At 38.7% G+C, this 18,823-nt stretch overlaps 1 protein-coding gene across 1 annotated transcript in view; it reads left to right on the top strand.

Annotated features, from left to right (window-relative positions):
• The window catches only part of MCC (MCC regulator of WNT signaling pathway), a 405,468-nt gene that overhangs the window by 90,089 nt on the left and 296,556 nt on the right, over window positions 1-18,823 (top strand). Inside the window, exon 3 of the mRNA XM_063087360.1 lies at window positions 11,462-11,673. Within this exon, the coding sequence (XP_062943430.1) occupies window positions 11,462-11,673 (212 nt within the window). The remainder of the gene's footprint in view (window positions 1-11,461; window positions 11,674-18,823) is intronic.

Here is an 18,823-nt window from a genome sequence, read left to right as displayed (position 1 = left end):
CTCACTGAGGCTTAATCCCTACTGTTACCTGTTAAGAGTGAAGGAATCCTATTATGGTAATTGAAGGTAAAGCCTCAAAGAGGTGATTAGATTGTAGGACCATGCCATAATGAATGGATTAAAAATAGTGGTCAGGGGTGTGGTTCTGGGGGCTTTAAAAGGAGAGAGAGGAGAGTCTGTCTCTCTCTCTTGCTCTCTCTGCTCTGCTTCCACCATCTTGCAATGTGAGGACCCGAGGTCACTGTCATCACCACCACATCTCTCCAGATGTGTTCTCTGGACTTTGGACTTCCTAGCCTCTGAAACTGTAAGCAATAAATTTTGTTTTCTATGTATTTTTTTATAAGCAACAGAAACAGATTAATACACTGGCAAAGCTCAAAGACAAAGAGAGAATCTTAAAAAAAGCAAAAGAAAAGCATCAATTCACCTATAAGGGAGCCCCTATCAGACTAACAGCAGACTTCTTGACAGAAACTCTATAGGCTGGAAGAAAATGGGGTAATATAATCAAAATACTATAAGAAAAAAACCTGCCACCTAAAAATACTATACCCAGCAAGGCTATCCTTCAGAAATGAAGGGAAAATAGTGTATTTTTCAGACAAGGGCTGTGGGAGTTCACCACCACACAACCAGCCCTAAAAGAAATCCTCAAGAAAGTCCTGCATCTGGAATCCAAAAAATGATAATCACATGAATACACAAGAAAGAACAAAACCCACTGGTAGAACAAAAATGCAAATGAGAAAGAGAAAGAAACTAAATCTTATCACCACAAAAAAACCATAGTGACAATGTAATAATGCCCCTACTTTATTTCTGATTTTAGTAATTTTGGTCTTCTCTCTTTTTTCTTGGTCAGTCTAGATAAAGGTTTGCAAATTTTGTTGATCTTCTTAAAGAATCAATTTTTGGTTTTGTTGATTTTCTCTATCATTTTAAAAATTCCCTATTGTATATATTTCTGTTGTAATCTTTGTTATTTTCTACTTCTATTTAATTTTAGTTTAGTTTGCTCTACTTTTCTATTTTCTTAAGGTAGTTTACGTTACCGATTTGAGATATTCCTTATTTTTAATATAGATGTTTACAAGTATAATTTTCCTCAAAGTACTGCATGAGCCCTACATCCGATAAATTTTGATATTTTGTACTTTTATTTTTATCACAAAGTGCTCTCTAATTTCTCTGTGATTTTTCTTTTACCCATTGTTTATACAGGAGAGTGTTGTTTAATTTCCACACATCTGTGAGTTTTCTAAATTTCCTTCTGTTATTGTGGTCAAAGAACATATTTTCTATGATCATAGTCTTTAAAAAAAAAAAAGAAAGAAAGAAAGAAAAATTTAAACAAAATAAAACAAGAAAAGGTCATGGAAAGATTTCCATTAGTTTTCAATTCTGTTTTTCCATGAACTTTTTGAAGTGCCCTTGTGTCTATATTCTGTTTTAATGATTTTTTAATGAAATTTATCTTGCTAAAATTAGATTCTTCCATTCTTGATTTCTTTTTTTAAGCGGACTTGTTGATACGCCTAAAAAAAAGTTTGCCCTTGAAAAGTTTGTTCATCCTCCTCTGATATTAATTTGATATTTGCATGCTTTTGGAAGACTTTAGAGAGCTATTTAAAATAATTTTAGAGATTATAAAATGACATGTAAATTTTAATGTTTTATATCTCCAGTTTTTGTGAATAAATTGAAGCCCTACATTCTACAGACTATTTTGTTATTCATCTGTTATTCAGTTTATGTATTTGTTATTTGAACAAATAAATGTGCATATCCTTAAAAAAATAATAATTCCAGTCTCATAGAGACTCACACATAACCTTAATACTAAAACATGACAAGAACAGTATAAGAAAGAAAAATTATAAGCCAATTTTACTTTTGAACAGAGATGCAAAATTCCTAAACAAAATACTAGCAAACCAAAATCAGTAATGTATGAACAAGATATCATATATTTCAACAATGCTGGGTTTGTCTTTGGAATGCAAGCTTGGTTTAACATTAGAAAACCATTGTGATCCTCCACATTAAAAAAATAAATGAAAAATACCAACTTTCCAGGAACAAACGATAATAAAAGTCTATTTTTTGCTAAGAAGCTGGAATCTGAATCATTTTTTATATTCCAGTTTGTGTATTCTCCCTCTGGCATTTTCAATTTTGATTAGGCTAATTTTCAGCCAAGAAGTATGACAAGCCCTATGGGCATGCTACCCAGTGGTTGTGTGTGATGCTTCTCATCACAGAGAGCAGGCTCAGGTTAGCATTGTTCCCATTCACAGCTGCTATTTATGGCACCTAAAAATGAGTGACTACCGCTGACTTGTTAGCTCGGTTGCTTAGAGTGCACTGCTGATAAGACCAGGGTCTGGGGTTCGATCCCTGTACTGGCAAGCAAAAAAAAAAAAAAAAAAAAATTAGTGACTACCAAGGGCTTACTGAATACATGGCCCATTAATATGCCTTGCAAATAGAAAGAGAAATTGGTCCAAAGTTAGAAGTCTCTGCCATCTAATCAAGAGAGACAAATTTTAAAAAATTAAAATGTAAACTCATATGAGCCATAGATGTTATTCCCCACTCCCAAGCCATCTTCAGGGATCTAAATGGCCAAGCCTTCAATCTGGCTCAGGTGAATCTCAATTACCAAGCACTTCTTCGTTCTAATGCCTCTTCATTCAAACACTCTCCCTAAACTCTTTTTTGAATTCTTTAGCCCTGAATCAACCCTCTTGCTTATCTCCTTCATATATCTAGTTTAGACAAACCAAGGTAGTAAGCTGCCAAATACTATTTCTAATTGTTTTTTTTTAAAGGTTAAAGATGCTTGCCTCAGCTGTGCTTTCATAACTAAATTATTAACTGCCAAAGGGCAGACACTTTGCCTTTTACATTAAATTTGGTGAAGGACAGAATAATCGAAGCTAGAGCTGGAGAATTTTAAAGTCTACTTGTTTCAGCTTCTCCTTTAGTTGTCTCTAAAATATCTCCCATTAAATGTTCTCAATCCTGTGCTCACATCAAGGATTGTTGAACTTATTTGTGGGCACAGTGAGATGTTAAAAAATATCCACTAATGGTGATGTTGCTGATAGCACTTTAGTAATAAGAATGCATTTCATTTTTTTTTTTTCTTTCTTGTCTCCTAACAACAGTCTTGGGTTGGAGGGAGTGGGAGTTGCATTTCAAAATACATCTTTCACTCTATTTCCAATATTATATTGTAATTCATAATCCAGCACATTGTCCCTAAATAAGATACATGTGACACACATGTATTCAAAAAAGGACACTAATAGGCTCATTTCCTGAAGATACCCAAAGGGCAAAAAACTGACTTATCACCTGAGAGGTAATATTATTTACCCTCCCTTAGTAGGACATGTGCTTTGAATTGCTTTTTGTTTTTTGGTTTTTTTCCCAGGAGAAAGCTAGATGGGCTCTATTTATCTATCCTTTCCTATCCAGTTCTTGTGACCAGAACACAGATTGTGAGACAATTGGCCTGTGTTTGCAATGTAATTTTTGCCGGAGGAAGCTAGTGGCCCTCATGGGGATCAGGCTACTGAATTTCATACCAAATATTGACATTAATAAATGACTAAAACCTCATATGGTGATTTTGTTGTGGACTAAATAAACGATGTATTGCTGCTTCTGTTGATGTCGGTATTATCTACACATAGTAAATGTGCTGTGACAGGGAAAGCCGACACCTACCTGGCAGCCAATTTGTTCAAATTCTCCCATACTTCTTTCTGTTGGTGTGGTAGTTCTCAATTCAGAAAGGGAGCTAGCTCCATCTGGGATTTTGAAAGGAGTGTTTTTTCCTCTTGCCAGTGACGGTAATAAATTAGGCAATGTTCTCTAAACAATCCACATAACTGAAAGATACATGGCCGCTAAACATAGACAATATCATAAGATACTATTAATACAGGTCTCAGGATCCCCTAAACACTCTGCATTGTCATTTGCCCTTGTTGTGATGAGAGGCCCCTGCACTCAAATGGAGAAAGGAAAAGAAGGAGCTAGAGCTGGAAAGCAGGGGTTGCTGCCGCACAGACCTGATGAATAAATCACACCCGCTCTGCATTTAAGCTGCCGCCGCTGCTGCCGAACTGTCAGCACAGGTTTGGGAAGGTGGATTGTCCTCTCGTGATGAGTTGGGCAAGTAGAATAGGGAAGCAAAGGCTATCAGACCCAGTAACCAAACTCTGACTTAGTAATAGAATATTCTGTACTCAGAGAAACATGAGTTTGGCCCTGTTCACTTTCTTTACAATAATGGTAATATGAAGTACAAAACTATTGTATGAAATTTTAGGCACTGGTTAGGTGCCAAAGGTTTTGTTTTTTTAACAATTAGTAATCAGAACAGGTACGTGGTATGTCATGAAGCTGGGAGAGGGTGCACATTTTGCCCCGTGTATTTGCTTCCTGTTAAGTTGTCTAAAATAAATTCCAAATAGACGAAATTGTGAAATGTAACCAGATGATTGCATTTGTTCATCAAGGATTGTCTTAAGTAATCTACATATTTTAATTTTATTTCTCACAACAAACCTAAAAAGTGCATATTATTTCCCCCATTTTAAAGATGAGGACATAGGTTAAATAATTTACTTGAAGTCACATAGTTGTTCATAGTGACTTTGATTTGACTCCAAGCAGTATGACTACAAAACCCCACCTCTTAACCACTATTCTGTGCAAACAAGCAATGTCTACAAAATTAAGCTGAAAGAGAGAAAATGTCTTCTAAAAATTGGAAAAATAATTGTAGCTGCTCATAGGCTGTTGATAGGGCCAAATAAAATAATATATGTAAAAGTCTTAAAACAGTAAAATTCTTAGCAATTCTTAGCCTGGCCCCTAGCAGAGAGGGCTTTGAATAGATTTTAGCTATCTTGATTGTTGTGACTATCTTTAAGGAGAATTTTCAGTGTTCCAAACACTTGGCTCGCCTTATTCTCACAGGAGTCCTGGCCTGCTGGAAGATGGCTAGTGCTTTTGGTGAATAAACACAGTAATTGCAGGCCTTGAAGCCGAAACTGGGTGGCACTTTGAAGATGGGATTAAGGTATTGGCCTGTAGCTGCCAAGTACCCAGCAGGGCAAAGATCTCATTATTTGGTAGGTTTTCTGTTCCAGCATTCTCTCTGAGAGCAGGGTTTTCTCCTGATGTATTTTATAAATGCATCAAATTGCCACTTGTTTCCTGTGGTTTTCTAATAAGTAAAACATTTAGAATCTGTATTCTGCCACCTTTAAACACTAAATATTCCAGTTAAAAATATTAAAAATAAAGAATATGCTTACCTCCAACTTCTGAGTACCCTGTGGGAGTTGTAATGGCAGGTCTGATGGCCTCCTTTGATTCTGTGTGTTCAGAGACCCATAGTCCCAGGAGTGCTTTGGACTTTAGAGCCTAAAGAGATGCTGTCCAGTCATTTTCATTAGTGGCCTGGAGAGCAACTGCTCAGTAGTTATTAGGCACTGGATGTTTGTGTCCCACCCCTAAATTCATATATTGAATCTTTGACCCCCAATGTGATGGTATCTGGAGATGGGGCTTTTGGGAGGTAATCAAATTTAGATGAAGTCATAGGGAGGGGGCCCTCATGATGGGATTAGTGCCCTCTCACCCTGCCAGTGAGGACATAACAAGAAGGCAGCATCTTCAAGCCAAGAAGAGAGCCCTCACCAGAACCCAACCCTGCTGGTACCCTGAACTCAGACTTCAGTCTCCAGAACTGTGAGAAAATACATTTCTGTTCTTTAAGCCACCCAGTCTATGGTATTTTGTTATGGCAGTGGAGCTGCAAGACAGTGATCCTCTCCTTATTGGGGAGCCCTTAAGAAAAACCAGCAAAAGAAGAGAGTGCTGGCCCAAGCGAGCCCTGCCTGCCTATTACTCCTCTGATAGGAGATAATATATGAGATAGCAAGGTAGGAGAGAGGTTAAACTAGTCTCAAGAGGTAATAGAAATAACAGTGAAAGAAGGAAAACTCCCAAACCCACACGAAGATCCTCTAGCCTTTGGTGAAGGGTCCCCGTTGGTGCCCCCTGACCCTTAGCGCTTCAGCTGCACTGTCTTTGACTAACCTGCCCGATCCTTTTCTGGAGGCATTAGCTAAGGTGAAGCTGGTCAGCATGTACTTTTTCTAGCTTCTTCTGATTGCCAAACAGGCAAAATGCAATCAAGACTTTTTTTTACACCTTCACTATTCTTTTTACATAGTATTTCCTTCTTCCCTCGTTAATGTAAAAGCTGGAATATATAGATATACACACACACACACACATATGTACATATAGAGTATATCTCAATAAGAAAATTGTATTCAGATAGAAAAGATGACTCTTGTTTTTCCTAAATATTTTTCTATGAAAAATGTCTGGCAGTTAATTCTGGATTTTGAACAGTAGTAACATACAGGGCATGTGGTCAGTCATAGTACAATAAAGAGTTAAGAAGAAAGGAAAAGAAACCCTCAGATGTTATCATATTTGAGAGAATATGAAAATCCAACCAATATTAAAATTGTGTTCACCGAATATTTTTGGTTTTTCCCCTTTTGGATCAGTGGTAAGGCTGCACGACCTGGATCCCCTCACAGTTGGGTCAGGCCATATGACTTTAACTGGCCAGTGAGTTGTGAGTCACTTCTGTGCCAGAGCATTTAACTGACAGTTTGAGATCCTCAGAACACTCTCTTCCTGCTGGACAGCAACTGATGATACTGAATGACTTCCATGAACAGAAATCTCGCTGACCCTCAGATAGCAGTGTGCAGGGGAAATAAGCCTTTTCTTTTTAAGCCACTGAGATTGAGTGGCGGGGTGTCTTTTTGTTACAGCAGCATAATCTAGCTTGTCCTAATCAATAGAATTATATTCACAAACTGCAGATACTAAGTCCCAGTGGACAATGGAACAATGGTATATCTATAAAGGAATTAGTGCCTAAATGTGGCCTTTGTCAGTTGTTTTCATACCATTCCCGAGGGGAAAAATGACTAAAGAATTCTTCACTTCTCCACTTATTTATTGGAGAAAACAGTCCTGTGCATGTGGGTATGTCAGATGTGAACTTCATATGGTCAGTAAAAAAAATCACACCGTGGCTGAAGTGCCTCATGAAGTTGACTAGATAACCAGTATAGACAAGTATAGTGACCCTAACCATGTGTAGACTATTCAGTGTTAATGATTCCCTAGGCCAGATGGAATATTTAAGGACCTTAAACAGGATATCAATTCTGCATTGGTTTCAATGCCCGTGGATATCTGTGGGACCACTTATGTTTGGTTACTATTAGGCAATATAATTTTGTAAGCCTGTGGGGAAAAAAAAGAGAACTTCACTCCAAGTAGTACTGAGAGACCATAGAGAGAGATGTTTAAACTTTTTTGGGATCCTTAGTTTTTCATTTTTCACAACTACCCTTTATGGTAAATACTGTTATCTTTGTCATTGCCAGCTTACCAGAGATCACACCATTGCTAAAGACACAGCTGCCACCAGACTCGGAAAGCCTGAAGCCAGACTAGTAGTGCGCATGACCCCAGGCCCTCCTGCTTCTGGTTTGAGAGTGAACAGAGTGCCGGGAGCCCTCATAACAATGGTTTTGTCGTTTGTTTGGGAACACAGAAATCTGAGACCTGAGCCAGGCAAAGAATGCGGGGAATAGCACTTTGAGCACACAAATAGCATGTGAAAGGCCTGAACCTTGAAAGTATGTGTCATGTTAGAGGAGCTGAAAAAAGGCCAGCTAGCTGGAACCTCATGAGCAAGGGGGATAGTAAACAGTAAAGATGTCCATGTCAAGGAAAAGAAAGCACAGTCGTCTTCCTGAGGTGAATAGGCTTTTATATGAAGAGATGTGTTACAAGAGAGTTCATGCGACCATTGACTTAATGCTCAGATATCAGTCAAAACCCAAATCATATTAAAATTGAGTTCTTAACATTACTTCTGCTTATAATACTCTTAAAAGAGAAATATTGGGAACAATTATTCTATTTTATCGAATAGCATGTTGCCTGATTCTAGAATTGCAATAAAGCCAATTGAGTCCTTTAACTAAAAAGAAAGAGTGAAATATTAAGCAGAAGTTGGGGAATTGTAACCTGATGGTGTATTTACAAAGTTTCTTCTGATGGAGAATAACTTGAATATTAGGGAAAGAGCATCATGTTAATAAACAAATACAGATTCTGGAGAGGATAAAGGACCCCCTTCCTCATCTCTCACCACAGATTTCACAGAAGTGAGATTTGAAAGCGTGAATTCGTGGACCCTCTCCTCCACCACCTCCAATGCTATTGCAGGGAAAAAATAGGAAATATTTCAAAGGCTTCAGAAAAGTCATAGAACCAGTTCTACCTTTCCACCAGATGGTGAGCACTTTAAAGCAAAGATTTTTATCTTAGGTTTGAATTAATATTTCTAGAATCTTTTATAGTATCTGTTACTTAGTAAGTTCTCAAAATCTGTTGGAAGTCAGGCAAGCAGAAAGGGTGAGAAGAAGAGAGAAAAGGAGGGGAAGGAAGGAAAAAGAAGGAGGACCTTCAACTTTTTCTTTCCTGAAGCACAGGAACCAATCTGAGGTTAGCAAGTGGGTGGATGGAAGCTGGCAAGAGGCTGAGTCTAGAACCACCAGGTACCATCATGTTTCCAAGGACAGAAGGAAGGTGGTTACCAGACCTACACTTCCAAAGTTTTTCAGTGAAATCATTTCCAGCTAAATGACTGTTTTTTATCTCAGGAATGTTGGTTTCATCCAGAAAAATATGATGTGAAAACAGATTAAAAGAGGGTAGTAGGAATAGTCTACTATATTTTTACAGTGCCCTGGATCTTGGTGTTACATTTTTTTTTTATGGTCCATTAATGTGAATGCTGTTATGATTGACTAAGCCCCTTAGCAGAGAATCTGAGTTCCTCAGCATCACATCAGCAAAAATTGTATGGTAATAATATGAAGACCTTTTGATCTTGCTGATTAATATGGAGCTTGGCCGACCTGCTTATATGATTCTACCAGAAACTGGATTTGGGTGTATTAGTATCCATAATAAGTTTCAAACGAAGCTTCCTTTGACGGTCTTATCCTAGAACTGTTGTATTTCATTATTTGAAAATGAGGCCTCCTATTTGCATAAAAAAAAGTTTAAGTGTATAACTTATTTTGATTTTAAAAATTAATTTCTGTCTTGCTTTTCCAGGTTAAAAAGTGAAACTAAGTGGCTGGCTGGTTAGCTCAGTTGTTTAGAGTGCAACATTGTAACACCAATGTCAAGGGTTCAGATACCCATGCCAGCCAGCTGCCAAAAAAAAAAAAAAAAGTGAAACCCTGGGGTACTACAACCATGAATAGTGAATAATTCAACAATCCATTCAATAAATGTTTATTAAATGCCTGATATGACACAGGCCATGTGCATGGTGCTGGGGATACTGTGGTAAACATAAGAGGCAAGGCCAAACCCTGCATCTTTTTGCTTACATATGAGATATAAGTCCCTCCATGATTCAGTCCAGTGCAGGAAATCCACTCTTCAACTCTGACCTCAGTCAGTCTTCTTGCTGCTGTTGCTGAGGCCAGGACAGAGAAACTGAGGCAATTATGCAGATAACAGAGAGCGCCCAGAGGAGCAGAAGGAGGGAGGGCAGGCATTTTGCAGTTATGATAAAGGAAAGCAAAACCTCCTTTGCAATATTATTAATAGACTTTAACCTTAAAACAAACTTGGAGCAGTTGCAAACGTAGTGACAGAGTGGTCTGCTTTGATACAGCACCTGATACATCCCAGCTATACAGCACTATATAATGAGTGTTGGGTGACATTAACTGGAGAGGATCATCAGAGCATAAACAGGAGGGGGAAACCATCTGAAGAAAGTTTTCCTAATCACATTGATTAAATTCACCAATCCCTAACAAGGGGAGACTGGACATTCATAACAGAACCCACTGAACACAATTTGTAGTTTGATATATGTAATTATATGCAAGTAAATTGTAGAGTAATCTGTATATGTTCTCATGTCATAGTACAAATTGAATCATTTTGAGTCCCTTTTTTGTCATTGTATTAAAGACCCACCAGAATGAAACCTCCACAGGTAAGGACTACAATTTATCATGCTTACTGCTATATCCCCAATACCTAGTACAGTGCCTGTGTGTAAACTTTTGTCATATTCTCTGACTGCCTGGTCCTTTTGAACAACCTTCCTCTGTTTAGGAAATGTCTCACCTTACAAATCCTGCCTACCCAAAGTAGAAACCAGAAAACAAACTTTCCCAGCCTCCCTTGCAGCTAAGGCAGAGGAGGTAACCCAGGCTCCACCAACCAGATGCGCCCACAGAGATTTCTGCTCAGAACTGAACACAAGGAAATAGGCTTTGCCCCAAAGCTAATTTTTCTAGCAAGGGCGACAACTGAAGCATCAGGTTTTCTCCTCCAGGACGCTTTCCCTGAACATTCTCTACCCGTCTCCAGGTAGGCTGGGTTAGATAGCCCTCCTCTGGATCTACTTTTTCATTGTACTTTCCCATTGTATTATAATTATTAGCACCTTTTATTAGGTTCTAATCTTCTGTAACAGTTAAGGTAATACTAGCTGTTCTAACCAACAACCCCCCAAAATATGGTGAATCAAATGCAATGAAGTTTCTTTCCTAATCATGTAAAGTCAAAACAGGGTACCAAGGGTGAGCAGACAGCTCTCCTGCAAGAGATGACTCAGGGATCCAGGCATCTTCCATCTTGTGGCTCTACCACCTGTAGCACATGGTTTACAAGAGTGCCATTCCCATCTGAACCAGGCCAGAAGGCAAAGGGCATGGAGAATCACACACAGGGGGCTTCATGAGCAAGGCCCAGAAGTGATGCCTATCACTTCTGTTCATATTCTCTTGCCCAGCTCAGCCTCATGGTTATACCTATCTGGAAAACACAATCTAGCTTCCTCCAGGTAAGAAGAGTACATGCACATTAGAAAGTCATGATGAAGTGCCGTATCTCAACTTTCTGTCCTCTCACTTGCTTCCTTCTTTCTCAGTTGGGAAAAAGAATTACCCATACTAAAGTTAATACGGTAACCCTATGTAAATCACAGACAGATGTGGCTCTGATCTGGCTTCCCTTTATTTGGCTTTCCAGTGCTTTTTTGCTAAGCATTTCCATTTGGGGGGGCACATAATCATTGGATAGTTATTTCAGAATGCTTTGCTTAAATTGCTTTTATCTCCAGGCTCCCCATGTGTCCATTTGAAAGGGAAAGTGCTTAGCATGCAGCCCGGGTGTCACATGTGTTCTGAGACTCTGGCACATGGAAGGGTTAGGGGGTTCCAAATCATTGCCTATTGGCCACCCACAGGCTAATGAAGGAAATGTCTTTTTATTTTCCCTGTTTCTCCTGGACTAGGTGCCTTATCAGCGGCCAGGGAGAGCTGGGAATATGACTCTGGTGCCAGAGACCTCCAGAGCCCAGACTTGCATAGTCAGTCAGCCCTACAGAAGCTGCTCGAGTGTGGCGGAAGCTCTTTGCACCATCAGGCTGCTCTGCACAAACTGCTCATACAGTCCCCTCATTTTGGCAACTCTGTAGGAGGAAGCTATCTAGAGCTAGCCAACACGGTGAGTACTTTTTGGTTCATAGAACACATCTTTAGGCCTGTCTGTATGCCAATACAAATATTTTAATTTTGAGCTCCAGGGGACATATCCCATATTGTCTTTTTTATTGAGCTAAAAGCATCGTACCATTTCCAGAATTGCCAGTAATGTTAAGTGCTCCAAAGTTGCTAGCACTTAGGTACTTAGGAATTTCACTCTCCTCGTTAAGACCAGAGTAGACTCCTAAAAGGCGTTTTGATTAAGTCTGCAACATGTACACATTTAATTACTAGAATATCTACAGCAGATTTTCCACAACTAGAATTCTTCTATGGTACCAGGCATTACAAATTAATAGGATATACTTCTGTTCCCTAATTTGGACTTCACTCATTTGAAAAACAAAGAGGAAAATATTTCACTGGATATTTGATTATTGTTTCTGCCTATACTTTTAAAATATTTTCTGTTGAAAACTATAGGACAACTTAGAATTTCATTATGTTAAGTTTAACCTTCCCTTTTATCTTAAGATGAGTCATCACCGTGGTGACCTTTGGGTAAAGAGCTATGTCTTCCCTTTTAAGGAAGAGCTGAGAACAAGGGTGGGTGGCTGGTGACTGGGGCCATTTGGGGTGACATACACACAGTTTATAAATTAAGACTGCTGTCCAATCACTGTGGGAAAGATCGAAAACCTACATGGCTTTTTGAAACTGTAGTTCAAAGGGTGAAATAAGCTTCTCGAGAACCTTGACTTATGTATATTTACAGTCTGCTTCGATGTAGACCAGTGGTTTTCAGATTCTGTGTTTGAGGCATAATTTTTAATTCTGACATTTTTGGTGAGATGCTTGAAGGAACTAACAATCCTAAATATGCCAGCAATGATTGCAGTGATTAAAACACAGTCATTAGACAAATCCCAATTTAGTGACACTACAAAATACCCAACTAGTATTCTTCAAAACTGTCAGGGTTATCAAAAACAAGGAAAGTCCATGAAAGATGAACTGGCCAGCTAAGAGGAACATTAGAAGATATGACAACCAAATGTATTGTGGTACCCTCGACAGGATCCTGGATGAGAAAAAGGACATTAGGTAAAAAACTAGGGAAACCTGAACGAAGTATGGGCTTTAGTTAATAATTTATTGATATTGGTTCATTAGTTGTGACAAATGTAAGATGTTAATAAATAAAGAAAACTGGTTGTGGGAAATATAGGAACTCTCTGTCCTATCTGCAAATTTTCTGTAAATCTAAAACTATTATAAAATGTTTTAATTATTAAAAACACATATGAGGATACTTCAAAAAGTTCGTGGAAAAATAGAATTGAAATATGAATCTAAAAGAAAAAGAGAGAAATAGAAAGTAGAATAATGGTTTCCAAAGGCAGGGAAAGGTCGGGGTAAAGAGGATGGGGAAAGGTTGGTAGACTAGTACAAGGTTACAAAGTGAGTTAGATAGAAAGAATAAGTCCTGGTACTCCAGGGTGACAATAGCTAATAGTATTGTATTGTATATTTCAAGAGATCCAGAAAAGAGGATTTTGACTGTTACAACCACAAAGAAATGATAAATGTTTAGGTGATAGAAATGCTAACTATTCTGATTGGATCATTATACAGTATATACATGTATTGAAACAATAAACTGTACCCCATAAGCATGTACAATGAATAAATAAATAAATAAGATAATACAAATCTTTCCATGAACTTTTCAAAGACCCCTCGTACATACTCACACAATTACTACTAGGGTGAGAATATGTCTCACAGAGTCTATAAAAACATCCATAGTTATTGCAGTGTTTGTCACTGAGCCACCCTTCAAGGACTTTCTTGCACAGTTTGAGTAGAGCTATAACTGTCCTAATCTTGCCCTCCTGTGTCCTCAGGAGACTGGGCAATTATCAGAAAATATGTCATCTTTCTCTGGCATGGGCCTGGATTTAGGCTACTCCTGTTACCAATAAATAGCAGTGAGTCAAACCTTCCTCTGTACTACATCAGTTGAACCTTTTTTCAAGACAGACACTGCCATAGCCATATGAGTCATAGCAAAAATCAGCATTACACGTTGATCAAAATTTGGTGGCACCCGTTCTGAAGGGTCGAGGGTTCATGGCCCACCAGTTTTCTGCAGCAAACCTACTGTTAAAAACTGTGGAAGTTGGCTGTTTCCTACTTCTGTGTTACTTTTTGGTTCTTAGCCTCTCTGATCACCTCCTGGATTGATTTCATTTCTCCTGTCTCTGCTAGTCAGATGCCAGCTCAGCCCCTCGGCTTCCCACAGCCAGGCTCTCTGAGTTAGCTGTTCAGGGAATCAAGGCACAGAGACATACCCCACACCCAGACACCTTCTTTGTGTATTATTTGTTAAGCTTTAGAACTGATGGAACTCTGCCTGAGGTTGCTTCTGCAGAGGCCAGCTTGAGAAACATTCCCTGAAATGTCGAGCATCCAGCTTACACGGGAGTGTCCACTTTATGGAAATTCATGAACCGTGCACTTAAAGTTTGTATATTTTTCTGTTTGTTCATGTCTATAAAAGCCTATGAAAAACACGTAATCAGGGATGGTGACTATTCATCAGAATATATTGAAGAAGTTTTTTTAAAAGAGCTGAAACTCAACAAATAAACAATTGTCACCACAAAAAAACAAATAAATAAATGAAGTTGTGCACACTCACTTACCATGATCTCTTGGTGAGAACTGAAATGTAAATGCAAATGCAAGCACTGAAGTCCTATGACAGTGATTACATTATCTACTTTCTCATTGAATGGAAAATAAAAATTTTTTTAATACCATTTGAACTCATAGATCTTTAACAATGTCCTTGGACCCCATGGTAGAGCACATTTTGGGCCACAGTTCTTCAACCCTTCCTGTACCTTCAACCTTGGTCATAGGAATTTAGAGTTCTCCTGTCAGATGTGAAAAATAATACATGATCATTGTTTTAACCCTTGGGTTTGGGGTGGTTTGTTTCATAGCCATAATCGACTCAGGGTCACCTAATAGGGGTTATGGAGCCCGTTTGACAAATATCTCTCATAGGTGGACAAAGAAAGCAAATAGTCTTTCTAAACTGCACACTTGGGCAATCCCTATGTTTATGTAATCACTTTAAATGTAATTTATGTTCCTTCTAAGACAAAGTTCTGACTAATAATAGTAAGTTATGTGTTGTTGTTGTTGTTTTTTAAACAGCTATTAAGAGCAAAAGGCATTTTTATCAGTGTCCAGTTAGGAGACAGAAAGCACATAGTAAGTAATTCACACAGGGAGAGTTCTATATGCAGAATTATTGACTAGTATCAGAGGATTACCTACCAAGGGGTAAAGAAAACTCTAATGAATACAGGAATAGCAGGTATAAAGATCAGCTACTACCTCTGAGACTGAGGCTGATTACCCAAGGAAGGAACAAATTTGGAAGAGGACCCTCCCTCACCCAGACTGATTCAGATTCCATTGAAAAGGAGTCTGTGGCTCATTGGATGGCAGAGAAGTTCCCTGAGAATCTGCAGGCCAGAGCTGGCAAGCAGGAAATCAGCTCAACATGCTGGGATGCCACCCATTGGGTCATCTGTGAGACTCATTGAGCATCACTAAGAAAGCGTTCACGGAGGTGCCAGAAGAATTCACTGGAAAGCTGCCTGCTGGAGTGATGGCAGAACTCACTGAGAAGTCCCCAAATGGTACTACTGAATCTTATGAGGGGTGAATGCCTACTGGATGTCCTGCATGGCTGATCTTTACCCCCCACAAGAGCAAGTAGAGAAGAGCACAACAGTCAAGAGAATTCCCTTCTTCCTCCAGCATCCTCTGTTGACAAAGGAGAAATATTTACAGGACAAAGAAAGGTGAATTTGGAGATGAGAGGCAACACATTGATAACTAGCACAGGCATTTTTAGCATTGAGAAGCTCCTGGGAGCTTCCTACACCAGGCTTTACCTTTCTAAGCATCCCTTCCTTTTCTCCTACCACCAAACACCTGTCTTCTCCTTCTACCTAAGACAGTGGATGCCATGACTTTGAGACTTCACATACTGTTCAAAATGCAAAGGTAGCAGGATGATGTTGTACATTGATGATTATAGCAGCCATAGTTTTATCTGAAAAGCAGAATGGCCACATATGATATAGAATAAGGGATTTATTATAAGAGATAGACCTCACACAAATATGGGAGCTAGTGATGCAAGCTATTGATTCTGCATCTGGTGTTGAGTCTGAAATTACTATAGGTCTGTCATATCAGCATTTAAGAAGGGAAGCTGGACGTATAGGAGAGCAAAGACAAACTAGAATGCATGAGGACCAATGAGACCCATGAGGACAAACCGAAATCTACTTCTGTCTTATCCAGCCTCAACGCTGTGGGTGACCTGCAGGAGAAGCTGGCACCTTTTATCACAGAGCTTCACACCTACCTAGTCCAGGTCTCAGAGAAGCTGAAGGAAGAAATCTGGTGGGAATTGAAATGGCTACAAGCCTAGTACACCAAGTAGTTAAGCAGCAGATTAACAATGTGTGCAAGCTGCGACAGTGCTTGCGAGGTAGCTGCAATGATTTGAATGTTTGTTCCTGTCAGGCTAGGGCTGGGTCTGGAGCTTACAGATCCCTCAAGCCCATTGTCCAGAGTGGGTCACACACAGGTCTATGAGCTAAGTAACCTCCCAAAAGGTCCTTGGAGCTGTAGGTTTGAGAGCATGGCCGTGCAGGGCAGATGCCTGAGGCACTCAATGCCAGCCAAAACAGTGGTGCTGCACATGCACACTGACTCCACTCACACACAACTTATTTACAAAGAATGCACTGCACCACCCCCAACTGGACCCAAGGCGAGGGGGCCTGATTAAATTATTCTATTTTCCCAACAGTCCCCTCCAAAACTCATATTGAAATTTAATTGCTGTTCAAACAGTATTAAAAGGTGGGACCTTTAAGAGGTGATTAGGCCATGAGGGCTCCACCCATGAGTGCCATTATAAAAGGTCAAGTTCAGCCCCCTCTGGCTTATTCCTTTGCCTTCTCTGTGCCCTTCTACTCTTCTGCCATTCAGTGATGCAGCAAGAAGGTCCTCACAAGATGCTGGCACCTTGGTATTGAACTTCCCAACCTCCAGAACTGTGAGCCAATAAATTTCTGTTTTTTATAAATTACCTGGTCTCAGTTCTGTTATAGCAACACAAAATGAACTAAGACAGTCCTCAACAGCAATTTTCAGAGCAAAATATGATTTCTTCACTTCTACCTTCCAGATTTTACACAGAATGTTCCTAATGGCCATACACAACCATTCAGAAAGAGAACCCTGGGAAACATGGTTTCAGCTTAGCTGAATTGACTTAGTACCACCATAGAGCAGAAGCAAAACTGCCAGTACAATCTGAGTTCTATTTATAAAACTATCAACAAAGCAATGTGAGATATTGTAGGAGTTTGGTAAGGGGGGGATGCAGTGGGAAGATGTACTGCCTGTTCTCTGATGGATTTTCTCTCCAAAGATTTGTATTGCCAGGGAAGAGTGCAAATATAAATTGTAATGTTATGTATGCTGAGTAGTGACATATTGGAGTATTCTAAAACATAAAACATAACTGAAGTTTTATTTTCTAGATACAGCACTGATAAATTCCTGAACAAAATATCAATTTCTAGATAGATTCTTTCAGCCATACCACTTGTTTTTTAAAGTATTATTAGCTTTATTATTTTTATTAATAAAAGTATTAATTGATGTTAATTAAGATTAATTATACTATACGATTGAAGAAGCCATGCACACCATATAAAGTATCTGAACCAATACAGAAAGTTGATGAAAAGTAAAAGTCACCATTTGTCTCCCCATCTGCCCTCATTTAGAAGGTCTTTACAAATTTTTTTTTTTTTTAATGAATTCCTGAGTTGCTTTTAATGTAGGGAACTTTTCATTTCTCCTATAATTTTAAGATGCTGTGATTACAATGCTTGCCAAATTTGAGGTTACCATGTTGAAAACTTTGGTCTAGAGGATGTGTCCTGGCTTTGTGGTCAGAGCAAGGCTGACTGTCCTGTGAGCACCCTCTTCTGGGCATCGTTCAAAGAACAAGAATTCCTCAGCAGAGGCCATACTTATGCTGCAGATTTTCAGGGAATTGGGACAATACAAATAAAATATTGAATTTTTGAGAAAAGCCTAAGGGACAGTCTAGAATACGGAGTTGATTTTTAAACAATTTTCAGAACTGTGAATTGTCACTTCGAAATGATTGAGACTAGTTGGTTTTTTTTTTTTTTTTTTAATAGAACTTGGGTGTATAAAGACAAATACATTTGGCTTTGTGCTGAATTATCTAACATACCAGCTATCTGTGGGGAAGTGCACTGTTCTGTGAGGTTTTTTCCTAACATTTCCAGTAATGACTTTATAAGCACAGTCAGCCTCATTTCTATGCAGATGAAGATGGTAATGTCTGTACTCTGCACCCTGCTGCTGCTCAAGGCTGTCTTTTTTTCATTTGGATGATTTGGCTTCAACTTTGCCCACTTTAAGATTTAATTTTGTGCTTAATGTTTTTTTGCAAAAGTAATTTACATTTTTAAAGGAGAAGAAAAAGATAGTCATGATTTGTGCAAATAAAATTATGTGAATTTTAAAACTAACATAGTAAGTTTTGCTGTGATATCCAACAGTCAGAAACTCCAAGCAGCTTTTTTTCTTTAGGCTGGTATAACATCTGGAAATTGGAAGTTGAATTAAAACTGTTATCTTGCTAATCTGCTATATGATCATAATTTTAATACAGTTAATTATTAACTGAATTTTAGCCAATCATCGTAGTTATATTACTTTGGAGAACACTTTAAATCCACACATTTCAGATAATACAGCAACATCTTTAAAATATGTGTGAATAAATAAAGAATTTGTGTAGTAGTGGTGAGACAGACAGGGATCCTCTTTTTGGTTTAACCACTAGATGAACTTCTTAGGTTTCACATTAGTTTTTGGTTTGTTTCCCGTTTCTTCACTCCAACTATAGGATACTGAGGGGTTTTCTACACTTTTCACCTGCTGCTATTCTTGTTAATCTCCATCTTGTCTAGATCTGCTACCTTGATACTTTCAAATCAAGGGATCTGCAGAATCTTAGGAAGAAT

Source organism: Cynocephalus volans, chromosome 2 (genome assembly GCF_027409185.1).
Source record: "Cynocephalus volans isolate mCynVol1 chromosome 2, mCynVol1.pri, whole genome shotgun sequence".
Taxonomy (NCBI): Eukaryota; Metazoa; Chordata; class Mammalia; order Dermoptera; family Cynocephalidae; genus Cynocephalus; species Cynocephalus volans.
This window is presented reverse-complemented; position numbering and strand designations above follow the sequence as displayed.